Source organism: Scophthalmus maximus, chromosome 20, assembly GCF_022379125.1.
Source record: "Scophthalmus maximus strain ysfricsl-2021 chromosome 20, ASM2237912v1, whole genome shotgun sequence".
NCBI lineage: Eukaryota > Metazoa > Chordata > Actinopteri > Pleuronectiformes > Scophthalmidae > Scophthalmus > Scophthalmus maximus.
Genome location: NC_061534.1, coordinates 3122501 through 3149149, shown reverse-complemented (window position 1 = coordinate 3149149; position 26649 = coordinate 3122501). Strand labels below are relative to the sequence as shown.

Below are 26649 nucleotides of genomic sequence, written 5' to 3'. Positions count from 1 at the left end.
TGAATCAATTAATTATTGATCTTGTATAAATCAACATGGAGGAACATCTGTTCATATTTCTGGTTCAGATTTTTCAATATTTTTCATCAAGTAAAGATGTTTTTAAAAAAGAAGAAGAAATCTATGCAGACTGGAGGGAAACGACTCACATTCATGAATGTCACTTGATCAATAATCATCGATGAGGAGCTCGTCGTGCAACGACCTCCACAGCAACATTAACAGCCTAAAGACCTGGATCATCTTCGTGTTTACACTGGTACACCAGGTACACCTGTTGATCCAACATGGCGGCGGAGCCCGGCGCCAGTTTCTGGTGCAGCAGTGTCCTCTGGTGGAAACAGAGGACAAACAAGTAAACGACGGGAAAAGGAAAATGAACATGGAAAAAGTACTCAGAGAAGAAGAGGTGGAGTACTTTAGATATGACAAATAATAAACTTTATAAGTAAGTTAGCCTAAATTAAAAATGACAAAATATTGCATTATGCAATATTGCAATGCACATCCAGTGACTTTAAAAAAAAAAATGTTGGTATTAATTTACAGTCATTTACACACAGTCACACACTCACACTCGCATGGTATGGAAGGAAAAGTTGGACATTTTTAGAAATAGATTATTATTGACAGTCGGTCGGAGGACAGTCAATTTTACTTCACTTCCCTTTGGAGGAAAACTGCATTTTTATGTTTTTAAATCCACCTGCACAGGTCGGCTCAGCTTTCAGTGGGCGGCTGTGTCCCAGGAAATAAAAGCGGGCCGTCGACTCACCAGAAGGTCGATGGTTCGATCCCTTGGTCCTCCAGCCCTCGTGCTGAAGTGTCCTTGAGCAAGAAACTGCCCCCTGATGCCGGCAGTGAAGGACTGATGTGTGATTTAATCTGTGCGTGAACTTGTAACTTGTACTGTAAATCGCTTGGAGGGGTCGATAAACCCAGAGAAGTTCTATATAAATTACTTTTTCATTTCTGAAGTTTACAGTATTAGTCAGAGAGTAAACAAGTCTAGGAGCCTGGACAGGCAATCAATATCTACCTTTGATAGAATCTGCCGCCTCAGACATTTTTCTGAACATTAAATATTGAGGTTCGATATGCAGCCACGGACAATAACTGTTTTTTAGTTTTCTTTAAACTGGTCATATTTTTCTTCATATAATCTTTTATATTTACTAGGTTGCATTTCCAGCCCTGAGCGACTCAACTGAGAAGATGCTGTGTGCGGCAGGACTGTAACTACGGTACTTTTCTCAAGTCAACTTATTGCTTTTGGTCATTCATAGTTGAAACTGACACATTCACATGACTTGTTTTGTCACAAATCAAGAGGAAGAAAAGAAAAGCAGAAAATTCCTCAAATTTAAAAAGTAGGAGTGAATAAGAATTATAGTAATAATAATAATAGTTTTTGGCTCTCGTGTACTAATAATTCAGCAGTGAAGAAAAAGCCAACAGTCCCAGAGTTGTAGTGCAAAACATTGAAGACGATCTTTATTGTTCACAGTTAAACACAAGCCACTGCTTTTTTAAGAACTTCCTTTTTTAGTTCCCAGATTCTCCTCCAGCTCCGGCTCGAGAGTCCTGGCTCCTTCACTTTTGTGCTGATTGTACCTTCTTGTCTTGATTTTTTGCTGCGAGTTACTACGGTTTTGGCGTTTTTTAAAGTGGATTGTTGAACATGCTTTCGATAGCGAGGCAGAAGGGAAAGGACAGCAGGAGCTCCCGGTGGACAACAGGATTATAGGCGCCATTGTGGGGAAGGGAGAAAAAAAGGGGGATTTTACTTTTATTACTTTAGCGGAAAGTTCATCGGACCTGCGGGAAGGAAAACCTACTGCGGATGTTTCAGCTCACCTTCATTTGGAGAGATTTGCAATGCGTTGATATCAATATAGCAATATGTTGATATTTGTAGCTCGGGGGGCTACTTGTGTCTCCTCCCTGGTCAGATTCAGATTCAGGATATGTAGTCGTGAGCTCACCTCGTGGGCGGCGGAATAAAAAAAAGTTAAGGTCCAACACAATCTGGAAGTTAAAAAGAGGAAACAGAAAAATGCATAAAATTTCATCAGTTCGTTAATTTCACACACTTTCCTCATCTGGAAATGGGAGAATCGACGTGACGCCATTATCTGCATCACATTCCGCCTTTCGAAGTAGTTTGGAAACAGAAAATGAGTTAATTTTATGGAAACATTCAATCTCTGGTTTCCCCCGGAGTGACTCACACATCTCTCAGTACTTGATCACTTCCTGTGACACTCGCTCAACGCTTATCGAGAATTTCACTTTTCCGGTTCGTCGTCAATCTGAAGTACGCTGCCAACAGATGATGGAGACAAACGTGTGACGTCTCCTTCTCCGCTGATTGGATTTGAATGTGGTGTCTTTTAGAAAATCTTTTAAATCATCAGTGGTTTTGACCGCAGCACATGATTTATCATCATCATCATATTACCAGCAGCTGGTTTCTAAAATATAACCTCACTGTTTCTCTGTATCATCCACAGACCTTGTACTGAAGGAATTATTTTCAATTCCGTTTTCTAGACGAACTGCTGAGAAAACAAAATGTCGTTCACCTCCTCTGTGTTGGGGGTGAAGGCCAAAACCACCCGAAACTGATTCCTCAAAATCTGGTGAACTGTTTTGTAATCTAGTTGATCTTTAAACATCAGACTCACAGCGTCACATCCCGTCGGCTCGTCCTTTTGACTCTTCATATCATTCATACGTCTAGCATCCTCACTGGTGACACGTCAACTCTTCAGGGGGGAATGACTCAGTATGGCAAAGGTAAAAAGAAAAAAAAAAAAATGGGGGAATCCTGTTGTCCACTCAGAGGAATGGATCATATAACACTGAATTGTTGTGAGTAGCACAAATTGTTACTCTTGCTGATTTTTGTAGCTCTTCTCCGTCGTTAAACTTCTAAGTCCGTCCTCGTCCCCCGGCCCAGTTCTGTGTCTCTTAACTGTGCTCGTGATGTGGTCTTTAGTTATAGTCCATGATCTTTAGATGCTGCTGTTGCCGGGGGCGCCCCGCCCCGGCCTGGCCCCGCCCTCCACCGGGCCCAAACCCTGACTTCCTGCGGGGGCTTTCCTGGCTGGAGGCCCGCTGCTTGGGCTCGGATGGGGGCTCCTTCGTGGGCACAGTGAGAGGGGCGGCAAGGGGAGCCGGGGTTGGGGGCGGGGCGAGGGGAGGAGTTGGAATGATGGGGCAAGTTGCGGGGCTGACGGGGGCGATGTAACCCGAGCAGGGCGCCTCTACGCACAGCTCGGTCTTCAGGCCGTGGGCGAGGCCCGCGAGGCGCGGCGGCTGCGGCTGCTCCTCGTCGCACTGGCTCTCGCTCTTGTTGCGGAACAGCTCGCGCGCCCTCATGCCCAGGAAGCTCCGGGCGCTGGGGTAGGAGCCCACAGTGAGGGGCGCGTCGCCCGCGGGCAGCGGCGCGAGTGCGTCGCCGTGGGGACAGGACGGCGAGGGCTCCACCAGCAGGGGCGGGGCCAGTTCCTGGCTGCCGTTGACGGAGTTGGCCGCCGCCGCCGACTTGGAAGAGTTGCTCGCCTTGGGATGCCCCGGTGATAAAGTGCTGCCGTTGCCCCGGGGGGAGTCACGCGGCGGTCTGCTGGCCGACACCTCCTTGTGTGTTTGACTTTTACTTGGTCCGTCTGGCACCAACACGCTGAAGGAGGGGGAAATAGTAATGTGTCAAAAAAAGAAAAGAGGAGCAACTTTATGAAAAAACAAATTATAAATTATAAGTAAACCAAAGTCTAACTGCAGAATCGGTGACAACCTAAATCAGCTTTTGTCATGTTCATAAAAATGTGATTAAGCCATGTGTGTGTTTGCGTGTGTGTGTATGGACCATAGACTGTAGGTATGGACTGAGCTGTGAGCTCTGACCTGGAGTCGGTGGGAGTGTGTGTGTCGGCTCTGCCCCCCGGTGGCGAGCCGGCGGCGGTGCCGGCGGGAGCCTCCATCTCCACTCGGCTGTAGAGCTGCAGGAGCTCGGTCTGGAGCAGCTGAGTGATCCTCCTCTGGGCCTGATGCCTGCTGTCGGAGGCCTGCAGCTCCGACCTGGACCCAGAGAGAGAGACGACACAAAAACACAATTGTGTATCTGCGTCTGTTCTGCTTAAACATCTCATTCATGTCCATCTAAGTCTCTTTTTCCAGGACTTTTTTGGGGTTCCACGACACTCACTTTGCTTGACACTTGACGTCCTCCAGGAACTTCTTCTGCTCAACGATGAGATGCTCCTTTTTGGAGAGGTGCGTCTCCAGCTCGCCGACTCGATGCTGGGCCGCCTCCAGCTTCTGACCCTGGACCAGCAGACTCTGCCTCAGCGTCTCCACCTCTTTACCGTAGGACACCTGCAGCATCCGGGCCTCCTGGGGGGCGACAAAGGAAAAAGGAAGGGACGAGGAAAAAAAATGTATGAGGAAGTTTGAGGAAACATGACATGGCCCACTTCTCCCTTCAGCCCAAAATGCACGAGAGAACGTATGTGCACCGAAATCCGATCTGCGGGCTCGACAGATCGACATGAGCGTGAGAACGTCGGGCTTCAGTTGTTCAACACACCTGAAGCTGCCGAAAACACACAATTCAACAACTATTTATCTTCATATTTGTGGTAATAAATTCACACAAACTTCTCACACTGCAGCTTCACCGTGACAATCCTCCCAGAGCGAAGCTTAAAAACGCTTCAGTCGGACAGTTTCTGACTTGACGGCCAACAAACCCAATTAGTGTCCCCTCGTTTTTCACCTCGGCACGCCGTCTCTGCGCCTCTCTGGATCTGTCCCACACACACACACGCGCGCTTCCACCGTACCTTTGTATTATCGACGCCGCTGTGGTGCAGCTCCTGCATGGACAGCTTATGCGCCTCCCCGAGGAGCAGCAGCTGCTTGTTCAGGAAGCTCATCTGCTGCTGGGTGCTCTCGCTGGTGCTCAGCTGAAGGACAAACGGGACAGACAACTGATGATGACGGAGGGAAAGACAAACGACCACGCTACGCATAGAACCTGTCCCCAAGAAATACTTCCAACACTTCAGCACTTGAGAATTAGTCATTGAGAATCAGCTGAATCCATAAACAATTCTACAAGGTGCTAAAAAAAATCATCCTAACAAGCCAATTTAGTGCCGAAACAGAACGTGGAGCTGACGACAGAATTCACTTCATGGTCAACTTGAAAAAGAAATGTTTCGCTTCACATCCACTACAGTATGAGACAATTATCTTAAGAAAAACAAATCCCTGATAGCAAATCATTTCAAACCATATCTATTCATCTTTCTTCTGCATGTCATGAATTAGTCGCGTGTGCGGATGTCGTCTGATTCGAAACAAGCATTTCCTGAATCAACGACTCCTTGTTTGTCAGGACAACAGTTCAGTGTGGGGTCAGAGGAGGGAGGGAAACAGACTCCAGCAAAACCCAAGGAGGCAGAATAACACCCAGAACAGCCCCAACTCCCCCTCCTCTCCACATCATCGACCTAAAAATAGAGAGCCGGAGACGACATTTCCAAGGCAACCGTGCCCCGGGACAGTTTGTAGTGTACTGAGAGGTGACAGGACGAGGAGGAGGGGGTGGGGGGGGTTATGTGTCTGACCCGACTGTCTGCCACCGCTCCTCCCAGTTCCTCCATTAAGAAAACAGGAGCGAGCAAATAGAAATCTGTGTCAAAATTCAGATTTTAAATATTAATGGACGAGCCTGAAGAGCAGAGCTCAAACTGTATTTGCTGATTTAACATAAAGCTACGGATCAGATGACTGACGGTTGTAATCGTCCAGGGAACTTAAAATTTCAGAGAAGAGGAGTTTTATGATAATAATCTAATGGGATTTAAAAAAACAAAACACAAATACAGAAAAAATGTAAATCCTCTCAGTGCATGCAATTCAAAAAAAATCTTGTAACTTTTAAATAAACAGCAATGTGACCACATGCAGCTTCTTACAGACAGACAGACAGACAACCAGACAGACAGACAGACAGACACACCACTGAGCACGCGAAAAGGATGAAAAACATAAGCAGACGTGAATGACTTTTATTTTGTGATTTTACTTTTACTTCACATCTTTTCACACTGGTCCCCTCACGTCTAAATAAAAGTCATAAAAAATATTACATTTATGGAAACTTCTGCCTTAGATTTATTACTGCTCTTTTATTTCCTAAATTTAATTTGGGGCATTTTATCTTGAGAACATCTAATTCAATTTCTTAAAAAAAAAAAGAGGAGACATTTAAGTCGATTTCAATTGATTTTATTTGACTGTTTATTGTAATTTATTTTTGACTTTCTAATGCAGTTTTCCACCTCATGTAGAACCTCTATATACAAAACTTTACTTATCAATTGACTGACAATTACCTACCAACCTAACTTCCTACTTTTATTCCCTAAATTAAATTTTGGGTATTATAAATTGAGAAAATCTAATTTTATCATTTCGAGAAAAATACATATTCTAATTTATTTTATTTTTATTGTGTTTTTCTACATGTTGTAATACATTTTCCACCTTATGTAAAGCCTCTATTTTTGAAACATGTTACAAAAATGGACTTGGATCAAATTACCCCAACAGATAGATGAAGTAGTCAATATTGGGATTTTAATAATGTGCCGTCGTCAAACTAAAACTAATGTTGTGTTAAATCTCTGTCTCTACCTTGATGGTCATCTGGTTGAGGAGGTGACCCGTGTGGCAGACCTTGTTGTTGGCTCCCTGAAGCTCCGCCTCCAGCTCGTCCATCTGTTTCTGACACTCCTGCAACTTACTCTGGAGACACACGAGAGAGACGGACTCGGTTAAAAAACGTCTTTGTGAAATTGGCAATGACGTCGTGTTTACTGTGTGTGTGTGTGTGTGTGTGTGTGTGTGTGTGTGTGTGTGTGTGTGTGTGTGTGTGTGTGTGTGTGTGTGTGTGTGTGTGTGTGTGTGTGTGTGTGTGTGTGTGTGTGTGTGTGTGTGTGTGTGTGTGTGTGTGTGTGTGTGTGTGTGTGTGTGTGTGTGTGTGTGTGTGTGTGTGTGTGTGTGTGTGTGTGTGTGTGTGTGTGTGTGTGTGTGTGTGTGTGTGTGTGTGTGTGTGTGTGTGTGTGTGTGTGTGTGTGTGTGTGTGTGTGTGTGTGTGTGTGTGTGTGTGTGTGTGTGCACCTGCAGCTCCTGGTTCTTGGTGTAGTAGTCGTCGCGGCCCTGCTGCAGCTGCCTGATCTGACTGTGCAGCCTGGTCACCACCGTCTCCCTGTCGTCCCACAGCTGCCGGTAGCGCTGATGCTCCACTTGCAGACTCTCCCTCAGGGACACGATGTCCACACTCTGCAGGTTCAGCTGGTCCTTCTACACAAACACACACAAACACACACACACACACGGGTGCACAAGCTCAGTACAAAGGGCAGAAGTGAGATTATAAATGTCTAAATGTTTTAAGGCATTTTGCAGCTCTGCCACTCAAAAAGTCCAGGGATGGACACAGAACTAAATCCAGCTGCAACATTTCTGAACATTTCTTGCTGCATGAAGGTGCCGGTGTTTCTCCTCTGTGTAAACATTTCATTCCCAGAGACAAAAAAAAACAGGCGACATGGCATCTTTGTAAACCAACAATGGTTAAAACACAATCTCGTCTGAATGGCTGCTTAGCGAAAAACAGCGTCGGTTGAATTTCCTCGGTGACGAGCGGCAGACGAGGCCTGACTGACATGACAGATGGAGTTATGGGATGTGACAAACGCCTCAGCGATCAGTAGAAACCTCGAAAGAATCTCCTCCCGTTCAAAATGCAGAGTAGCTGTTGCGAATAAAACCTGTGACGAGTAGTTCTGATCCTTCGGTGGTTCTGCAAAAACTTTAACGCCCCTGTTAACTAATTCCAACAGTTAGACGGATGCAAACCGTGAGCTGGAATAAGCCAATACTATGAAACAATACCCGGTATTGATTTGTGCATCAGCTTCTGTAATAATATCATCCAAATCGGCCACAATTGCAATTTTGGAAAGGCCACGCCCCCTCACACCGCGAGTCCGATTGACTTGGTTCAATGTTTGAACCAAGTCAATCAATGCCTGCGGCTTTATTCTTTCTTTTGTTACCTAAATCTAAAAGGTGCTTAAAAACCTCACCATAGCGTTGTTCTGCTCCTCCAGCGCCGTGGCGTTGATGATGCGTCGGAGGAGGCGTCGGTTGCGGACGGCGTGTTGCTCCCTCTTGTAGCGCTCGTACAGCAGCTGGTTGTGCATCAGGAGCAGCTGGCTGCGCAGCGTGTGCAGCTCGTCCAGCGGTGCCGAGCCTGGGGAGGCCACGGTCGTAATGATGTAATTAACGCGCTCACACACACACACACACACACACACACACACACACAATACTACAAATTCATTTGAAAAAAAATACAGAAATCCTACAATTGTCCGACGTGATTCTGCGTAACGAGCTTCACTTGTTAACGTGTACAAAGGGAAATGGAGCGGAGAAAATGTAGATTTTAAAACTCTCTGGAGAGTTCGACCAGCCATAAGAAGTGACGGCAGCTCCATTTCACACGGGGACGTGATTTAACTTAAGCAGAATCATAGTGTTTCCCATTTGGTCGTAAAATTAGATTCCTGAGTGCACAACAGGGAGGTGAATTAAAAAAAGAAAGAAATCTCCAACGCTCAGATTCCTGGCTTGATCCGGGTTCTGCCTGACTGTGGGAACTCTGTGTGTTTGGAATAACCTCGGCCCCGAACAAATTCCCTGTCCGGGCCTTGGCAGCATTTTAACATGCTGTTCATGTCTGGGAGCTCGTGATGAATCCCCAGTCATGCCTGAATAACGCTCCGTCTGCAGCCGTCTTTATAAGAGTTGCTTTTTATTAGCGTGCAACAGTGTGTTGTGTGCTGTGGTGCTTTACCTCCAAAGTGCGTCCAGTCAGCTGACTTACTTGGCAAAGGTAATCTGTGACGAGAGAGAGAGAGAGGATGAGAAAGTGTTTACAAAAAGGATCTCTGGGAATTTTTTCTTCTTTCCTAAACAAAAAACAAAACAAAACAGCAGTCTCTATGGCTGTGATATGATTCCCCATATGCTAGACATGATGTTATGTTATGTCCTGTTGATCCTGTTAAACCTAAGAGCTTTAATCTGCACATAAAAAAAGAACTATTTGAATTATCGTCTCCTCACTGCGGTTTTTTCTTCTCTCTTGTCAAAATGTTGCATTCCTCCAAAATATGTTTGTGCAAGTTTGACATTTCGAGGAAACGAGCAATTTCGCTTTGCTAATGCAGAGGGAGACGAGCGGATAGACGGACACTCTGTGTGACTTGTCGGATTAGAGGCGACTGCCAAGCCGCCACTAACGTTAATATGAAGACTGGAAGCAGGAGGCAACGGTTTAGCTCTGGCTCTGCCCGTCAGGAAATAAATCTACCTAACCCCTATGTATCAATATCAAGATACAAGGCAATATCCTAATAAAGGGAGTATCATTATATTGGTTTATTTATCTGTGACGTGCTTCGGTATTATATTTCATGGTGACATCATTCGCTCTGATGAGGCTGGTAAAATGCGGAGGACGATGAGCGGCCGACGCGAGTGAAGCATGATTGTTCCGAGGCCCGGCGCTGACACCGTCTCTGCTGTTGTGTTATTGGGCTTGGAGGACTGGCTCGCTCTGTGTGTGTGTGTGTGTGTGTGTGTGTGAGAGAGTGTGTCGAAAGAAGGGGGGGGGGGGGTAGCCACTGCTGAACAATGTCGTACTTGTTCTCGTCTGGGTGTTTTCATTTGGGCCACAGTAATAGACTGGAAACAACCCAAGCGCAGTGAACGCAGCATCAAAACACACTCCTGAGTTTTCTTCACAGCGATCAACTCTGAAAATAACACACTCACAGAACTAGAGAGAAAGTAACTCGAAAATCTTCTCCCCGGGTTGATTTATAAAACCAAAAATGTTTTAAAAATGACATCTGCATTTTGCTTGACGCCTTCAAATCCTGGGTTTTGAGCAAAATAATTCAAGAAATGACCCCAACGGGAAGAATTATTTAAATTCATCATGTCGCTCACCTCTTAAGGACTTTATCGTGGACATCGCTCCCCTGCTGAACAAGGCGATCCAGCACCTCCAGTGGCGAAGCCGTCGCTACCCCTTCCTCCTCCCCGTCCTCCAGACCCTCCTCGCGCTGCAGCAGCTTCTCCAGCGCCGCCTTGTGCACCGCCTCCGACGTCTTCTGCCCCACGAAGAGCGAGGCCGCCCTGGGCAGGGCCAGGTCGAAGAACGACTCGTAGGGTGCCGGGGCCGGGGTCTTGCTGCCCGGGCTCAGCGAGAACATCCCCACAAGCTTGCCCAGCTCGTCGTCCGGCGCCGACGGGCTCCGGTGCAGGTGGTGATCGATAGGGGTGAAACACGACTGGAAGGACCAGGACTGCTCCAGGCCGAGAGCGGAGCTCCTGCTGTCCCCTCCCGCACCGCCGACACCCCCCGTTTCGCTGCCGACGCCGCTGGTGCTCGCCGTGTTCTCCGCTTTGTCTGGCGTCGACGTGGCGCGGTGGGGGTCCCGCACGGGGCCTCCCGGCTGGGCGCTGGAGGAGTGGGACTTTTCTTGGGCCTGACAGCCGGTCAGAGTCTCGGTGGTGTGAAAGAACGGCGAGTCGAAACCTCTCAGACTCGGCAGCTCCTGTGTCTCTTCGGTGATCTTCAGCAGCTCCTCTGTGATGGCGGCTGCGGCAGAAACAACACATATAAACCTAAATGTAAACCTGCACGCGTGTCCCAAATGTCAATGTCTGCTTAACTCACGACAAGAACAGGGGCCTAACAGGTGTATTTAACTGCGATTGAAATCCGACGCCTGTGCGGAGTTTGCTAAACACACGGATATAAACGGGGGTCGAGTGGGAGCGTCCTGGATGTTTAGTCGAGTCCAATAGCTCAATACAATGTTAATTACAAGATTGCCATTACATATTTTGTAATATATAATGGACAAATGTATGTTTAGGTATATTTTGTGTTTCGACAAATGCCTGTGAGGTATGAAGTCGGATTTGTAGGATGCCCGGAGAACTTCTTTTAAATTTGTATTTTCTCTTCTCTTTTCTTCTCCCACCTGTTTTTTTGTGTGATGTGTTTTTTAACTTTAGCCGCTAAATTGGGTCCGGACGTTTTCCGGAGTTTGCCTTTCACATGTAACGAAGCAGGAGATTGTCCGAGTCAGAGCAACAGGGAAAGTTCCACAACGTTCTGTATTGTCTGGGTAGAGAGTGCAGGAGAGGCAGGACGTGCACACAACTCCTCTGTGCAGAGCAGTGTTTTTGTTTACGGTCATCAACACGTCCACTCGCCACCTGGGAATTTTTGCCTGCTGTATTCTCACATGGGCCATTTTCCAGGAAAATTTTACAAGGGGGCAAAAGTGGGTCATTTGGCGAAAACACAAATCATACACATGTACAACTTCCTTCGACAAACGTGAGTACAGCACGATCTGGTTCTAATGAAATCTGTTCGCTGGCTCACCCTCTTCTCTCTCCTTCTCTGTTCTCAGCTGAAGCTCCAGCTCCTGTTTCTTCATGAAGACCGACAGCTCCGTCAACGTCATGGACACATTCTCAGCAGCTCCTGCGTCTGAGGGGGAAATATGTATGTACGTATCACAACTCTGGGTATGATGCCCCAAAAACACAAACAACAAAACGAGAAACACAAAAGCTTATGATTAGTTTCAACATATGATCGAATAATTCCCAACTAACCTCTATGTGTTGTTGTGTCCGCGCTCTTCTCAGTGTCTTTCACCGGCTCCTGTCGCACCAATGCAGGTTTACCACTTTCCCCTTGTCGCCGATCCTGAAACGTCACAGCGTTAATCGTTTGATTATAAAATGTCTCATAAATTAACTCCCATCAACAGGTTCTGGTTCTTGATTACTTAACACCAACAAAAGTGTTCCTGACAGATACATATTTTCTCTTTTATTAGTAATTAGTGATCCAAAAATAATTTTTCAGTTATTTATTTACTTAAACTAATTTGCCTCCCATTGTTTCAAGGAAACAAGTTTTCAAAACAACTAAAAGTAGATCATTTGAATCGTCTGGAATGTTTTTTAATTAACATCCAGGGAACAGGATTCAACTGGAATTTCATAATTTCATGTTTTTTGGAAAGACAGCTTTTTGGCGACAAATAATCATAATCTACCCAATGATCATTTGGAATTCTGTCAGAAATGATTTAATAAAGTGAGTTTTGGATATTTTTTGTCTTTAAGCGATGAAGCTCACCGAGAAGGGGACAGTTTGCAGACAAGGGAGTTTTGTTTTTAATGGAGGGAGACAGCATACCTTTCTCGGTGGACTGGACTGGACTGTGTTTGCTGGTAATGAGATTATGGGAAAGTCATCTGATAGGGTGGGCGGTGGGGAGGAGGTGGCTGGAGTGCTTGAGGCAGGCGTTCCTTTCCCTCCTGCTCGGATCACAACAACAGAAAAACGAGATTCCACAGCGTCACTCAGGTGCAATGATAAAAACACTGGTCGCTGAGTTGAAATATTTTCTTAATGATGATGTAACCTGTACCTGACGTGCAGTGGAAGCGGTTGGGAAGGTGTGAGGCACTGTGGGACAGCTCCAAGTTGGGCGACATGCCCCTGGAGGAAGGGGGCGTGGCCATGCCGCAGTACGAGGAGGGGCTCCACAGCGGGTCCTTCCCCCCGCCGGAAGAGTTGAGTTCACAGGTCGAGTTCTGCAAAGAAGACAAAGACCGAAATCAGCAAAATTATCACAAATCTGACCCCCCCAAAAAAACATGTAACAAAAGAATAAGAACCAAGTCAACAACACAAGCCAATTCAAAATGTTTTCTTCTTCTGAAACGGGGTCACTCCCATGTTTTTCAGATTTTCCATCTGTCTGGGTCGCAGGGACAAATCCTCAGGACAGACCCCAGGGGGCAGAAAAACACCCAGACATCCCTCCCTCGTGTGCGTGGGGGCCAATAATAGAAAAGGATGAGATGGCATCTCCAAGGCCACCGACCCTTTGGGAGCATCTACAGAGAGGTGGCAGGACGAGGACGGGGACGGGAGGACATGTGGACGATCTAACTAGAAACACTGCCTGTCCGCTCACTTTCTCTCCCTGCGTACCAAACATGGCGGGCAGCGGCTGCTCTAATTTGAGGACTTAGTGGGGTTTTTTGTTTGTTTTTTTGCAGAAACGCAATTAACTCACTACATCTGACAGATGATACATGAGCCTGTGCACAACAGTGAGCAGCAAAAAAAAGAGGAAGAAGCTTGTGGGTTTTTTTTGACAGCTTTTGAGCGGATATGGACGATCTTACCTGGCGTCTGGAGGTCTGCGGGCTGCGGGAGGAGGAGGAGGACTGTGTCCCTGAGAAGGGGGGCAAGGACAGGGGCGGGGGTAGCGGCTGCCGTGGAGTTGAGAACGGGGTCGAAGATGAGCTTCCTGTTGTCGAGAAAGACAAACAGCCCTGATCAGTCTTCAACTGGCAGTCTTTCTCTGCTCTTATGTGCTTCAGTTAGAAAACACAGTGTTTAATATGGAAAACACAATGGAATAGCTAATAAAAAAAAGCTTTTATTTATTAACTAATTGTTTTGAGCTATAAAATGTCAGAGAAGTGAAAAGTCCCCACAGTCCATGGTGAACAGTGCAAAACCAGAAAAACATGAATTTAAATTGATAAGAAAAGCAGCAACTCCTCACACTTAACACAAAATGGGTGTTGATTGTTGCGTGTTTGCGTAAAAAAAAAATTAATTCATATGAGCGTATAAGTACGTATGAGATGTTTTCCGACCGTAGCTGCTGTGCAGGTCCGTGTAGGGGCTGGAAGTGCAGTCTTGTGGTCGCATGTGGATTTGGGGGTAGAAGCTCTCAGGCATGGTGGCGTATCCCTCCTCACAGGAGGCCTCCTTGGGGTCGAGAGACACTTTGGCACATTCGATGACGATGTCGTGGATTTCATACTTTTTCCACCTGTCAGGCCCAAGACAAGTCCCACCAAAGCACGGCACTGTTAGACAAAAGCGATGAAAACATCACATTGCTCCTTCAATTTGGCAAAGCAGCAGTGGACTTGCCTCGTGGGGTCAAGCTCATGGTCTTTTGTTCCCGTCACCAATTCAGGATGTATACGAACGTGTTCAAGCATCGGCTGAATGGAAGATCGGACACAGAAAAAGTCATGTTAGCGATCATTTGCAGACAAAAAACTCTAAATGAAGAGCTGCGCAGCAGAGCAGCCGGACTAACAACAACAACTCACCTTAACTACCTCCTCGAATGTTTCCATGTTCTCCTTCATGCTGTAGTGGGACCGCAGGTAGGACACAAAGTTGCACGGGTACATGCCGTAGAGGCGGTGGAAGAGGGAGTAGACGCTGGCATGCAGATGGATTAGATAGACCTCCGAAATATGCCCTGACCGTGCAAAGATCCACAAATGTAAGAGTCCAGAGTAACAAATTCAACAAGTACAACAGTCTCTTTAACAGGTACATTGTCTTTTGGAGACACGACAGGAAGTTTCCTACCAGGGTTCTTGAGGTTCCAGGATGCCAAGCGGCCAAAGATGTCGAAGTACTCCCACAGGTGTTGTTTCCCAGCTTGGGGGATCATGGGCAGCAGAGTGATAAGCACCAGCACTCCAGTTATGAGCACCACCACGTCCGTGTCCGTCTGCCACGAAGAAATTGTGGGAACGTTAACACGAGTGACAGCGACGAGTCTCACAGGGTCATTGAGGATAATATAAACAGATGTTAATCGACCTGCTTGTTCCTTGTATATGGATAAAACACATGAAATGTAGAGAGAACAAGGAGGTTTTCTTTGTTCGCCGAGTCATAACTGATCCGTTACCTTGAGGCATTTGAGCAGCGAGAGCAGCAGAGGGTATCGGGCAATCTTGTGGATCCAGGACGGCTGCTTGCGGATGACGTGGCCGAGCAGGGTGAGGGTGGGCAGTCGGCACGCCTGCCTGGTCATGCACTCGTTCATCTTGTCTAGAAGGTGCTGAGGGAGGAAGGAAGGGCAGGGCAGGAGGTACGGCGGGGGTTAGATTTTGTACCATCAACTCCCGTCTAGTTACAGCTACAGTCGCTCCTAGCCTCTACTGTGGGATCAGCACAGTCAGGAGAAATCCCTATTGGTCGGCAGTTCATCAAAGTTCAACACAAAATATTCAGGCGGATTAATTTCACCCCCGCGAGCGGATCACTCACGATTCCACTTATTGGAGTTAATTGATTTCGCCGCTTTTTAAATTCCGTGAGCAGGATTACGGAGTGACGCTCCTCACCTTGTCATGTGGCTCTCGGACCGAGGAGAGGATATGCATGGCCTGGGCAGAATTTGTTTCCAAAAAGTAGTCCACCAGGCCGTTCAGCAGCATGGACCCTCGTTCTTTTTGAGAGAAAAAAAGATTGAAACACAAATAGGGAAGGTGAACAAACCCAACAGGGAGCTACGATGAAAAGACAGAGTTTCAGAAAGCTGATCGCAAAGTGACAAACCACCAAGTGGCCCGTACCAGTGTTGAGCTGCTCATTGATAAGGCCTCTGATCCCTTCTAGCTGGTGGAGGTCGGCGGTCTCCAGGAGCGGGAGGAGGTCCCCCACGTTGGGCTGCTCCCTGGCCATGGTGGTGGGTAGTGCAGGAGGTGGAGGAGGAGGAGGAGGAGGAGGAGGAAGCGTCTCACTCACGCTGTCCGTCCCCTGCCTGCCTGGAGGACTCGTGGGCCCGCCCTACGTCACAGTCTCCAGGCACCTCTACATCGCGTCAAGACCAATTCAAAAAAACATTTGCCCCTTGAGAATTAGCTACAGCTCTGATCCAGGATTAATGATCACATGACGATACCAACGCTGCTGCTGCACTGGCTGGGACGCAAAGGGTTTTGTGCTATTTCTTCAAATCAGGAAAAAAAAAACAGATTGTTATGTCACTCACAATGATGCAACTGCAAGAAATTTACCCTGTCGTAATGAGGAATGAGGAATAAAGGCCTTGAAGCGTCAGCTCTAATGAAGTCATCACATTTGAGTAATACATACTGTTTATTATCACAGACACTATGTCTCACGTTCTCTGCAATTTATGCTTATGAACGGTATTTTTTGCATTTCAGTACTTCCTGTTACACGTGTCCTCAGTGGGGAGTTTGATTCAAGGGAACAACTTTAATAAACCTGCCTTACTTCTCTACCATTTCAGGTTATTTTGTCTATTAATGTCATGTAAAAACATTTTAGATGCTGATTCATCTATTTGAATTAAATCAGAGCTGTGCAAATCTCCATCTGAAAAACAGGACTAAAGGCCAAGCACCAGAGATCACGTCAGTCTTTTAAATCTCGAAACTCTAGCCACATACTCAACACACTAGAAAGATGACGATCGCCCAGATATGGCTTCAAATGGTTGTGATTTTTACAAGTTTACAGGATACAATTCAATTAATTAATGTGAATATTCAAGCCTTCAACACAGTCACATAAAATAAAAAACAACCGAGACGACAGGATCTAATTCAGAAAATGTATTTGATCTCATTTCCGCTGAATCTTAATGTCTAAATGTCAAATGTGAAGTCGCTTCCCCCTCTGGGGAAAAAGACACGCGAGAGTCTCCCTCGTTCACAACAAATCAAAACCAGACGATAACAGCGAGAGTGTGTCGCCCGTCCCGTTGGAACGCAGGAAGAAAAGTTACGTCGCGATTGTCTCCCTGTTATCAATTAACTGCTCGGTCATGCGTTCGCTGCGAGGCCCCCGGTGGGTTTGTGGACAGTGGGTTTTTAAAAATGTAGATGTTTTTCCACCCACGTCTTGCAGGGGACAGGTCAACGGTGGCACGAGCATGAGCCGGCCTCGGCGAGGTCTCAGGCACTTTGGGAGCGCTCAGGACGGAGGAGACACAAAGAGCCTTTATGCGGCCCGAGCGCTCCCATGTACACGCTGGAAATAACATTTGGCTCAGCGCAAGCTTCTCCCAACACCGCTCCTGTTTTTCACTCCTCCAGGAATATTATGAAGCAGTTTCATAAAAAAATTAATTTAAAAAAACATGACAATAACTGAATTTGTGGTCACGTCAGGTTTAATTCGAGGGTTCACTTGCTACCACGGCAAATCACCATGGTAACATACGCTTGGACACATAACCTGATCGAAACCTGTCAGAGGCCAAACCACTGACAGATCAGATCACTGGGAAACTACAGGATCCCGACAGGGACAAAAGAGTTTACAGTAAAAGAAAAGATCTCAGGTATTTCTATAGAAGAGTGGAATTGTTTTGCTACTCCGGACTTTCTACGTGGCCACTCTTGTTTTAAAAACAACAAGTCTGTTGGGCACACTCATAGATATCAGTCCCCTCAATATGATCCATGAACTATTCCCAGGGAAGTTGGTGAAAATGTGAACAACAACAAAAAAAACGCCCTATGTGGCAAATGTTAAAGAAAAGTGAAATTCCTGGTTCCATGCCAAAATGTTATGGCTCCTTTCTTGGCCCATGTTCCATCCTTCCGCCAAGTTTCACGGAAATCCATTTGGTACGTTTTTGCGAAAAATCCTCCTGACAAACAAACAAACATAACCTCCTCGGCGAAGGCAATAACTCCGAAGAAAGATTCTTTGAATCCCGACAGGAATTCCTGAAACAGGTCTTGATGCTTTTCAGTCTCTCGTTATATGGCAGCAGCTCAGAAGAACACGAGGAGACTCAAAGAATTAATAACTAAACGCCCCCCCAGTGGTATTTCATTAGAAAAAATTATCCACACGCTGTTAAATATTTCCCATAATTACACAAGAACATCTCACTAAGATTTGGCCTCATCAGATATCAACTACTTCTCCTCTCTGGCTGCAGACGCAGTGTCACATTTAATTTCTCTTCTAAATCAATTCATCATCAGACAAAAGAGCAAAAAGTCCATCCATCTTATTCTTACTTTAAAAAATCAAAAACTTTTTGGGGTATCTCTTTCCTATTATGTAATTATGATACATTTCCTCTCGTTGAATGTCACGTTTGGTTGTCGCTGTAACCAAATATACCTGCAGGAATCCACGTTTATTTTAATATCATATTAAGTGCTAATATTCATGGCCAACGTTAGGTTAAGTGAGGCCAGATACCATGTGTATAGTTAACAAGATTTCCAAAAATGAATGAATAATGCCCATCATGAGTTCCCCACAGCTCGAAAAAAATGTCCAGGAATAGCTTTTTTGTCTCCCGACTACTAGGACTCAGACCCAAAGATATTAACATTTTTCAGTATCAACTGAACTGCTGATTATTATTTTCAACATCATCATCATCATCATCATCATCAGTTAAATTGCTGGTCTATTAAAAAAAAAAATTATAATCAGAAAACAGTGAGTGTAAGGTCACGATTTCCTGCATTTTCAATCTGATGTTTTCATTTTCAGATGATGTCTCGTGTTGTCCGGACAACAGCCCCAAAAACACAAAGGTATTTCATTTATTGTCATGAGGAAAATCAAATAGACAAATAATAATAATAATTTGCTAGAATGTATGAGATATATTGTTAGCAATATTACCTGTCAATTCACTAATCGATTGAACTAATAATTTTCTTATTCTTATGAACCTACACTATATAGTTTATGCAGACAAATACTGTAACTAATTCAGAGACAACAGACACATTTTTTACTTTACATGAATTATTTAATTAAATGTTTATTTAATATTTGTCCCCAAAATATCTAAAAATGAGTACATATACTTTAGAACCTGAATAATTCAAACAAGGTGAATTTTGATGGGAAAACTATGGTGTACAGCTCTTACAAGTAAAGTATTAATCTGAAACCAGTCCTTCACCGGCCCTGAGGGGATGGATCCGGCTGTGTTGCCACCTCAGGACCGTTAATTTAGATCAGGAGACCGCAGGCCTATTTTAGGCCGGGGGTTTAATTCTGGAAAACAAAAATTCTTGTAAGACTGAGCTTGTGGTTAGATATTAAAGGTTGTTAACGCTTGCCACTGTTTTTCTTACACTTAATTTTAAAGGAAATAGAGGATTATATATAGTCTTCAAGCTACAGCACTGAACACACGTGTTGTTATTGATAATGGCAAAAAAAACCACTGATATTTTATTTGGATCAGAAGTTTAAGATGATCCAAAGCCAAACCAAGCAGGTTGAGAGATGAATGAATAACATTACTGACCATTACTTATATTTAGAGCTGCAACAGTTAATCGATTAGTAATCGACTACTAAATTAATCACCAACTGTCTTGATAAATCAATTCAAGTTGTTTTTATGAAAAAATAACTCAAAAATTCAGCTTCTTAAATGGCAATATCTTCTGGTTTCTTTGCTCCTCTATGACAGTAAACTGAATATCTTTGGTGTGTGGACAAAACAAAAACATCATCTTGGAGTTTTGGGAAACATGATCGACATTTTCCATCACTTCATGACATTTTATGGACCAAACAACTAACCGAAAAAAGAATCTACAGATCCGTCGACGATGGAAAACAATCGTTAGTCACAGCACTAACGATTGTCCAATCCCGTGTCAAGACAGACAATAAGACGCAGGCACAGTGAGGGGCCAGCGCAGTTTGACAGGAGGAAGGGGTCAAGGAGGGTCAAAGTGCCTAAAACCACGTCTCCATGGTGATGCTGATGATGATGCTGATGATGATCGCCTCATGAACACTGACGCTAACAAACAGCAGATATCAGGAGGGAGTGATATGGCAACAGGAAATACACTGTCAGGCTGGAAGTTGGAGGATAACAAAAGGTGCAAGATATCTATCTTCATGCAGATATGTGTAATAATAATGAAGCATCATTCATATATAAATATATATATACATACACACAAAGGCCCTGGTGGCACTGTGTTGAGGTGAGGTGCACACTGGGAGCAGAGCAGCATCTGTATGTGGACTGACCACCGGCTGCTGCTGCTGCTGCTGCTGCCTGTCGTAAACAACTCGGCAGAGAACAATGGGCAGGGTTGGGTTTACTTTATCCCTCTATGAAAACACGCAGGGCAGCAGCAGCAGCAGCCGCTCTCTCCCTCTCCGAGCACCGCCCCGCGGGCCCAACACGTAGACAAATTCAAAATAAAAACCACCATCCGTCACCGGGTCCTTCGCAAAAAAAACAACCGCCGAGGAGCTAACGTTAGCAGCGAGCGACCCCTCACTCGGTTCGGGTGGTGGGGGGGGGGGATTCATCTCGCCTTGTCAGCCGCTGGTCAGGCGGCGATGTGGGGGTCGGGTGGAGGGCAACGAGCGGGGCAGACCCGCGTGCAGTCGAGTGACTCGCGTGCGTTGACATTCGCTGTAAAGGGGGAAAAAAGCGGTTAGATGTAAATAAGCAGGAGCTGTTTACCTGTTAGAGTAGCTGCACTCCACAGGGCGCCGCCATCTTGAACGCCTCACAGCCCATCCCACCGCGGTCCGCCTCCGCTGTCGCGCTGCATGCGAACTAATCCCACGGAGTTGGCGGCGCAACGGCAACTTCCGCCACGAATTTCGGGCACGACGACGTGTGAAGTGGTTTCTGACGAGTGGCATCTGACTGCGCAGGAGTTATGACTATTCCATCTGCCGCCCCGCTGGATTTTTTTTTTTTGGCCGTTCTTACGGGCAAAAAAGAGCGGAGATTGTTTTTCGCACAAGTCATCCCCATTGGTGGAGGGATGGAGCGTGTAATGCGGTTTCGCGTGACCCACATGTGAAGAGCGCATGCGCGAATTAAAACTTGTTTTTCCCAGCAGGTATCCGAGGCAGGAGAAGGTAAAAAAGAAAAGAGAAAAAAAGTGCACAATCATTAGAAATAACACAAAAATAAAAGTTCATGGAAGGGTACAAAAAACAACTATGAAAAATGATCCCAAAAATGTCACTTTTCAAGTCAAAAACTATTAGTACAGTTCAAAAATAGATACAATATTTGACCAATACAGAAAGGAGGAAACCTGCATGTATATTCTTTTGTAATTTAATTACTATTTAATATATATATATATATATATATATATATATATATATATATATTCGGTAATATGATATTGTAGACTTTTTTTGCTCTTTGATGGAATCTGAGTGATTTATCTGTTTGTGTTCAATCTTTATTTTTATCAATTTTTTTTGTTGATGGTTCGAGATAAATTAATAAATAAAAATCAGAATTATGAAGCACACATTATGAGCAAATATGTTAATTTTTCTGATTCAAATACTTTTTCATCATCATTTCTTTTTTACAAAAAACATGACATATTAAGTTGATGGTTTTATTACATATAACACATTACATCATATCGCATATATATCATATATATTACACATTACATATGATATGATGATTGACTTAGTATATTTTTATATAAAATGTCAAAAGTTTTACATACTTCAGAATTTAACATGAATCCTTTTTTTTATCTCAATCACCCTGGTCTCTTTTCGTTAGCAGAAATTTGCTAATGTAAAAGCTGAAGAGGTGTTTACTCTCCTTTCTGCTTATGTGACATAAAAGATGGCTTTCCATCATCGTCACGGTTACAATATCTGAATCCCCTTTCGGTCAAAATTATTCCTATTTCAATCTGCAGGCCTAACAATATGTGGTTGATGACACAATGGCTCACGGACTGAAGATCTGTACTGTTCGTTGTGCATATGTTAACACAAAGTAAACAGTATTTAATATGTTTAATTTTACAGTGTGAACTTATAGTCAATGAAAATGTTATTGATAGTTTAATAGGCTCAAATAAAAGTTACATCAAATAAATGAACTGCTGCATTTTAGAAAGCATCTCAAGCTGAGTTAAAAATCTGATGCCTGAGTTCTTTTTTTTTTAAATGGTTGAAACATGTGAACAAATATCATATTATTATATTTAAAATCTCTAAAACCAATTGAAGGGTGAAGATACACAGACACACCAGAAGGTGTCGCACTTGCACCTTTTCACTCGTGTAATCCTCATCTCCCCGAAGTGGAAGTGTTCATCCACTCTTACACTTTGTTTTAACAAGATTAAAAAAGATTTCACAAGTTTACATCATCATCATCATTATTATTAGTACTGCTATTATTATTTCACAAAATAACCCATAACAACCCATATATTGTCATGTAACTGGGTATAATTGCTGCATGTGTGTTTGAATGTGTGTGTGTGTGTGTGTGTGTGTGTGTGTGTGTGAGAGAGAGAGAGAGAGACACATGATGAGCATCCTCCTGTGCATAAATCTGCCATCGACAGAGTAAATCTCCCGGACTGGTTTGGTGTGTGTATCTTTGGAGGTGCTGTACACTCTCATGTGATCTTTTGGCCACTTAAATCTTGCACACACAACACAACACAGTCTCTCTCTCTCACACACTCACACACACACACAAACACACGCACACAAGTTACTTCGATTGAATCCTGTAAATCAAACATTGTTAGGTGGAAATAGTTGGTCGGATTTTTTATTATTTTGAGGAGGTTGCAATTTTTACCTGTAATTTTATTTATTTATTTGTTTGCTCTTTTTTTAAACATGCAAATACAAAAAAATTATATAAATATAAATATATATATAAATTAAATTATCCCTCGTTTTAAAAGCATTTAAAATTCATGTAAGTGATCAATTAAAGGGTCTGTCTTTTTTTTTTTTCCCTTCCCACCTGGTGCTCGGTGTAACTGCTGCAGCCAGAGGCTGAGAAGGGCCCAGTGTTATTCTAGGCAAATTTCCCATCCGCAGCTCGGCCTTCTCATTGGTCCAAACCACACTCAGATTCTCCTGCGAAATTATCTGATTGGAAATCAGGGAGGGGAGAAAAGAGACAGCAGCAAAACGTGTGATGCTTTTTTTAAAAAAAAAGGGGAAAAAAAGAAGCTGCTTTGCTTTCCTGACTTTCTAAGGAAAGGATTTACCGACGCGGAGCAGAACTCTTGTCTTTCTCCGAAGAAGGGACTTATTGTTATCATTTTAAAAGTTTCACGCGTTTTTCAATTTGGACTGGAACTTGTTCTGTCGACGGTGAGTTTACAGCCGCCGCCGGTGAAATGGACCTAGACGTGTGATTCAACTTTTAAATAACTTTTGCAAACTTTTTATTTGACAGGATAATTGAAATTTTTTTTCGTTGAACACAATGAAATAAAACTTGATTTGTAGAAATCAGCTGGTTCGCGAGTTTACCATATGGATTCTATTACGACTGCAGAGGAACGAACCTGTCTTATTAGAGGGAAATTAGAAAAGATGCACTCGGAATATCTTTCAATTTTATGTTGGAAAGTGACAGATGCTTTTTTAAATTTAACCAATTCCGAATGGATCAGCGTTTTATATATATATATATATATATATATATATATATATATATATATATATATATATATATATATATATATTAATATAATTAATATCTGCTCGCTATTTTCATGGATGAACTGTTTATGAGTCGTTGCTCCGTCGCTCACGACGTCCTCTGTCCGGTGCAGGATCAACATGCCCCGGTCATTTCTGGTGAAAAACAAAAGGTGCTCGTCCTTCAACGTCCACCGAGCTTACGACGACGAGCCGAAGTCCCCGATATGTGCAGGTAAGATTTATTATTTATCATTTGAACACATAACGTGAGGACACTGACTTTTTCCTTATACTTGAAATTACAACTTTTAGGTAGCTAAACATAATCATAATAAAATGATATCAATAATGCATGTGCCCTTCATTAATCATCACAGTTCTGAATGTCAAGGTGTAAAAGTGAATTTCCATTCGGACAAAATGTCCTGCAGGGTTTTGAGTTTCATCTCACACCTGAGCCACCCAGGTCTTCTGCTTGACGTCCCATCACACTCGTTATACTTTGTTTTCGTCGGGCTCTGCAGCAGAGGTCCCGCCTGAAGTCCAGAGGACCGAGCCTGGAGACAGACCCCAGCCCGAGGGGCCGTTGGCCTCCCCGGACCGCTCCCCGTTCGTGAAGGAGGAGGCAGAGCTCACGAGTCCCCTGCCCGTCCACCCGGAGCCGACCAGGCCTCCGGCGGCTCCCGCACAGCCGTACTTCCTCGCCGGTGAGCTGCCGGTGCATCTACCTCCTTCTCTCTTTCTGCTTCAACTACAGCATATCAACATGTTTGCACGTGTGCCCCCCTCAGAGCCCCACATGGCGGAGTTCCCTCCGTACTACAAGCCCACGTACGGCTGGGAGCCGGTGCCGTCCTCCTACGAGCTCCGCCAGGTGACGTTCAGCCCCAAGGTGCTGCAGCACGCCAGCAGTCTGTACGGCCGCCACATCAGCCGCAGTCCGCAGCTGCAGCAGCCCCTGGACTGCAGCTCGCACTACTCCCCCACCTCCAACACCTACCACTGCATCACCTGTGACAAGGTACGCGCCGCCTGTCGAGGCCCCACGCACGGAAACGGATGTGCATCCTCTGATTCAATTTGAATTTAAACGTCAGACGTACAAGATGCATTTTCCGGTGTGATCCATTGAGTTTCGCTGACGGTCAAACTCGCTGGTCCCTCAGGTGTTCTCAACGCCGCACGGACTGGAGGTGCACGTCCGGAGGTCGCACAGCGGAACGAGGCCGTTCGGCTGCAGCATCTGCAGGAAGACCTTCGGCCACGCCGTCAGTCTGGAGCAGCACATGAACGTCCACTCTCAGGTATTAAGCGTCGTCATTTCAATTCAGTGTTGACCCTTTCTGACCTCTGAGCGCCGCAGAGGCTGAGACGTCCGTATTTTCTTTTAATCCCCGTGTGTCTATTAATCTTGACACCGCTGGACCCTACACTTCCCATAATGCACCTGTCTACACTTGAGGCTCCCTTTAAATGAAACTCGTTAGCCTGTGGTTAAAACATGGGAAGTCACACGCACGTACAGTCTTGTGAGATGGGTGTTCGAGTGGTACTGTGTCGCGAGGACATGGACGACCAGGCTAACGATGTAGCGAGCAAGCAGGCAGCATAATAATTAAGATATATTAACTTATAAAGCATTAACTTATTGTAGCCATTCCTGAAAACACTCGTCGAGACTCTCCCTGGAAAAGAGACTGAAAAAGTTTATCAATCAACAAGTTAATACAAAGATGCAGTTGATTCCCATGAAATCATATAATGAGGTTTTACAGTGTGACTGGATTAAAGTAACTCTATGATTTATGACAGTCAGAAAACAATCTCACTACCGGGTCACATCGCAGGATCTTCCCGCTCATGCAATTTGCCAAAAGTTCGGCTTTTGAAATGAATTAAACCGACATACACAAGTCCCTGAAAACTGGGCCAAGTTCATCGGCCAGGCGTTGACTGGAAGCACCAGAAGAACCACAGTACACAGACCCTGAATGTGACATTACTGTATCCACTGCTGCTCACAAGGAACTGAGAAAGCTCCGGCGGAACACTTTTTAAAATTCCCTCTTTGTCTCCGCTCAGGAGAAAAGCTTCGAGTGCAAGATGTGCGGGAAGACATTCAAGCGCTCGTCCACGCTCTCCACGCATCTGCTCATCCACTCGGACACGCGGCCGTACCCCTGCCAGTACTGCGGCAAGAGGTTCCACCAGAAGTCGGACATGAAGAAACACACGTACATTCACACTGGTAGGTCGCAGTGCGGAGATAATCACACAGTCGGTGGCCATATTTTTATGATGCTGGTAAAAAAAAGGAATATGAAAATGCTCCTCTCGCTGTAATCATCATGCTTTTTCAAGTGCAGCGTGCAGCAATTGTTTCCAGGAGTCATAAAGCATACTGATAAATCAGAAGAAGAAACTTAAACAAATGTCCTGTTGGTTTGCATATCTGGTTCTGCTGCTCGGCGCGGAGCTCTGCACAAAGGAACTTCACGCCGTCCACATTTGCACATGTTTGACGAGTCAAAAGACTCTGGCAGGATTCTGCAAGAACGCAAGTGATGGGGAAAATATTTGGCACCACGGGCGACAAACCTTTTGTCCAGGGAGCAGTGGAAAGGAAGGCGATCGCGCAGATCGTTTGGCGATGAAGATGATCGCGCGATTTTTTTAAACGTGCCGATTTTCTCACCGTCATTTTAATCCCTTGCAACAGGTGAAAAGCCCCACAAGTGCCAAGTGTGCGGCAAAGCCTTCAGCCAGAGCTCCAACCTGATCACCCACAGCAGGAAGCACACGGGCTTCAAGCCGTTCGGCTGCGACGTCTGCTCCAAGGGCTTCCAGCGCAAGGTGGACCTGCGGCGGCACCACGAGAGCCAGCACGGCGCCGAGCCCGAGATGAGCACGAGACCCTGAGCACTGCAACTGTCGCAAAATGTTTGTACAGTGGCTTTTGAATAATGACAGCGGTAATTTATTGTTAATAATAATAATAATAATAATAATAATAATGAATAAGATAATATTAAAGTGATCTGAAAATATCTGGTATATTTTCGGATGGTCTTTGCAGGAGATGAAGCTGTGAAATTGAAATGTACAGTGTCATTTGTGTCATGAAGAAACGGAGTGGTTGATGAAAAGAAATGTATTATTTAATATATTGGGAGTTTTCATTTCTTTTT

General features: G+C 44.8%; 2 protein-coding genes across 2 annotated transcripts in view; one reads left to right on the top strand and one right to left on the bottom strand.

The window, feature by feature from the left end:
* Nucleotides 1-1466: 1466 nt before the first annotated feature.
* Nucleotides 1467-20791, bottom strand: tsc1b (TSC complex subunit 1b). Its single transcript, XM_035608113.2, has 22 exons — nucleotides 20472-20791; nucleotides 15595-15832; nucleotides 15364-15467; nucleotides 14925-15077; nucleotides 14597-14741; nucleotides 14329-14483; nucleotides 14144-14217; nucleotides 13861-14039; nucleotides 13381-13505; nucleotides 12615-12780; nucleotides 12380-12501; nucleotides 11788-11881; nucleotides 11552-11659; nucleotides 10099-10753; nucleotides 8939-8982; nucleotides 8166-8332; nucleotides 7195-7377; nucleotides 6709-6819; nucleotides 4848-4970; nucleotides 4211-4398; nucleotides 3910-4083; nucleotides 1467-3685 (listed from the first exon to the last, which is right to left on the bottom strand). Exons 2-22 carry the CDS (start codon nucleotides 15701-15703, stop codon nucleotides 2998-3000), a joined length of 3867 nt encoding a protein of 1288 aa, XP_035464006.2. The 5' UTR covers nucleotides 15704-15832; nucleotides 20472-20791; the 3' UTR covers nucleotides 1467-2997.
* Nucleotides 20792-22890: 2099 nt separating this feature from the next.
* gfi1b (growth factor independent 1B transcription repressor) overlaps nucleotides 22891-26649 on the top strand; it is a 3921-nt gene continuing 162 nt past the window's right edge. Inside the window, exons 1-7 of the mRNA XM_035608114.2 lie at nucleotides 22891-23125; nucleotides 23593-23693; nucleotides 23986-24168; nucleotides 24253-24482; nucleotides 24628-24765; nucleotides 25544-25709; nucleotides 26181-26649. The exon at nucleotides 26181-26649 is cut by the window's right edge and continues 162 nt beyond it. Of these exons, the coding sequence (XP_035464007.1) occupies nucleotides 23600-23693; nucleotides 23986-24168; nucleotides 24253-24482; nucleotides 24628-24765; nucleotides 25544-25709; nucleotides 26181-26380 (1011 nt within the window). The 5' untranslated portion in view covers nucleotides 22891-23125; nucleotides 23593-23599 and the 3' untranslated portion in view covers nucleotides 26381-26649. The remainder of the gene's footprint in view (nucleotides 23126-23592; nucleotides 23694-23985; nucleotides 24169-24252; nucleotides 24483-24627; nucleotides 24766-25543; nucleotides 25710-26180) is intronic.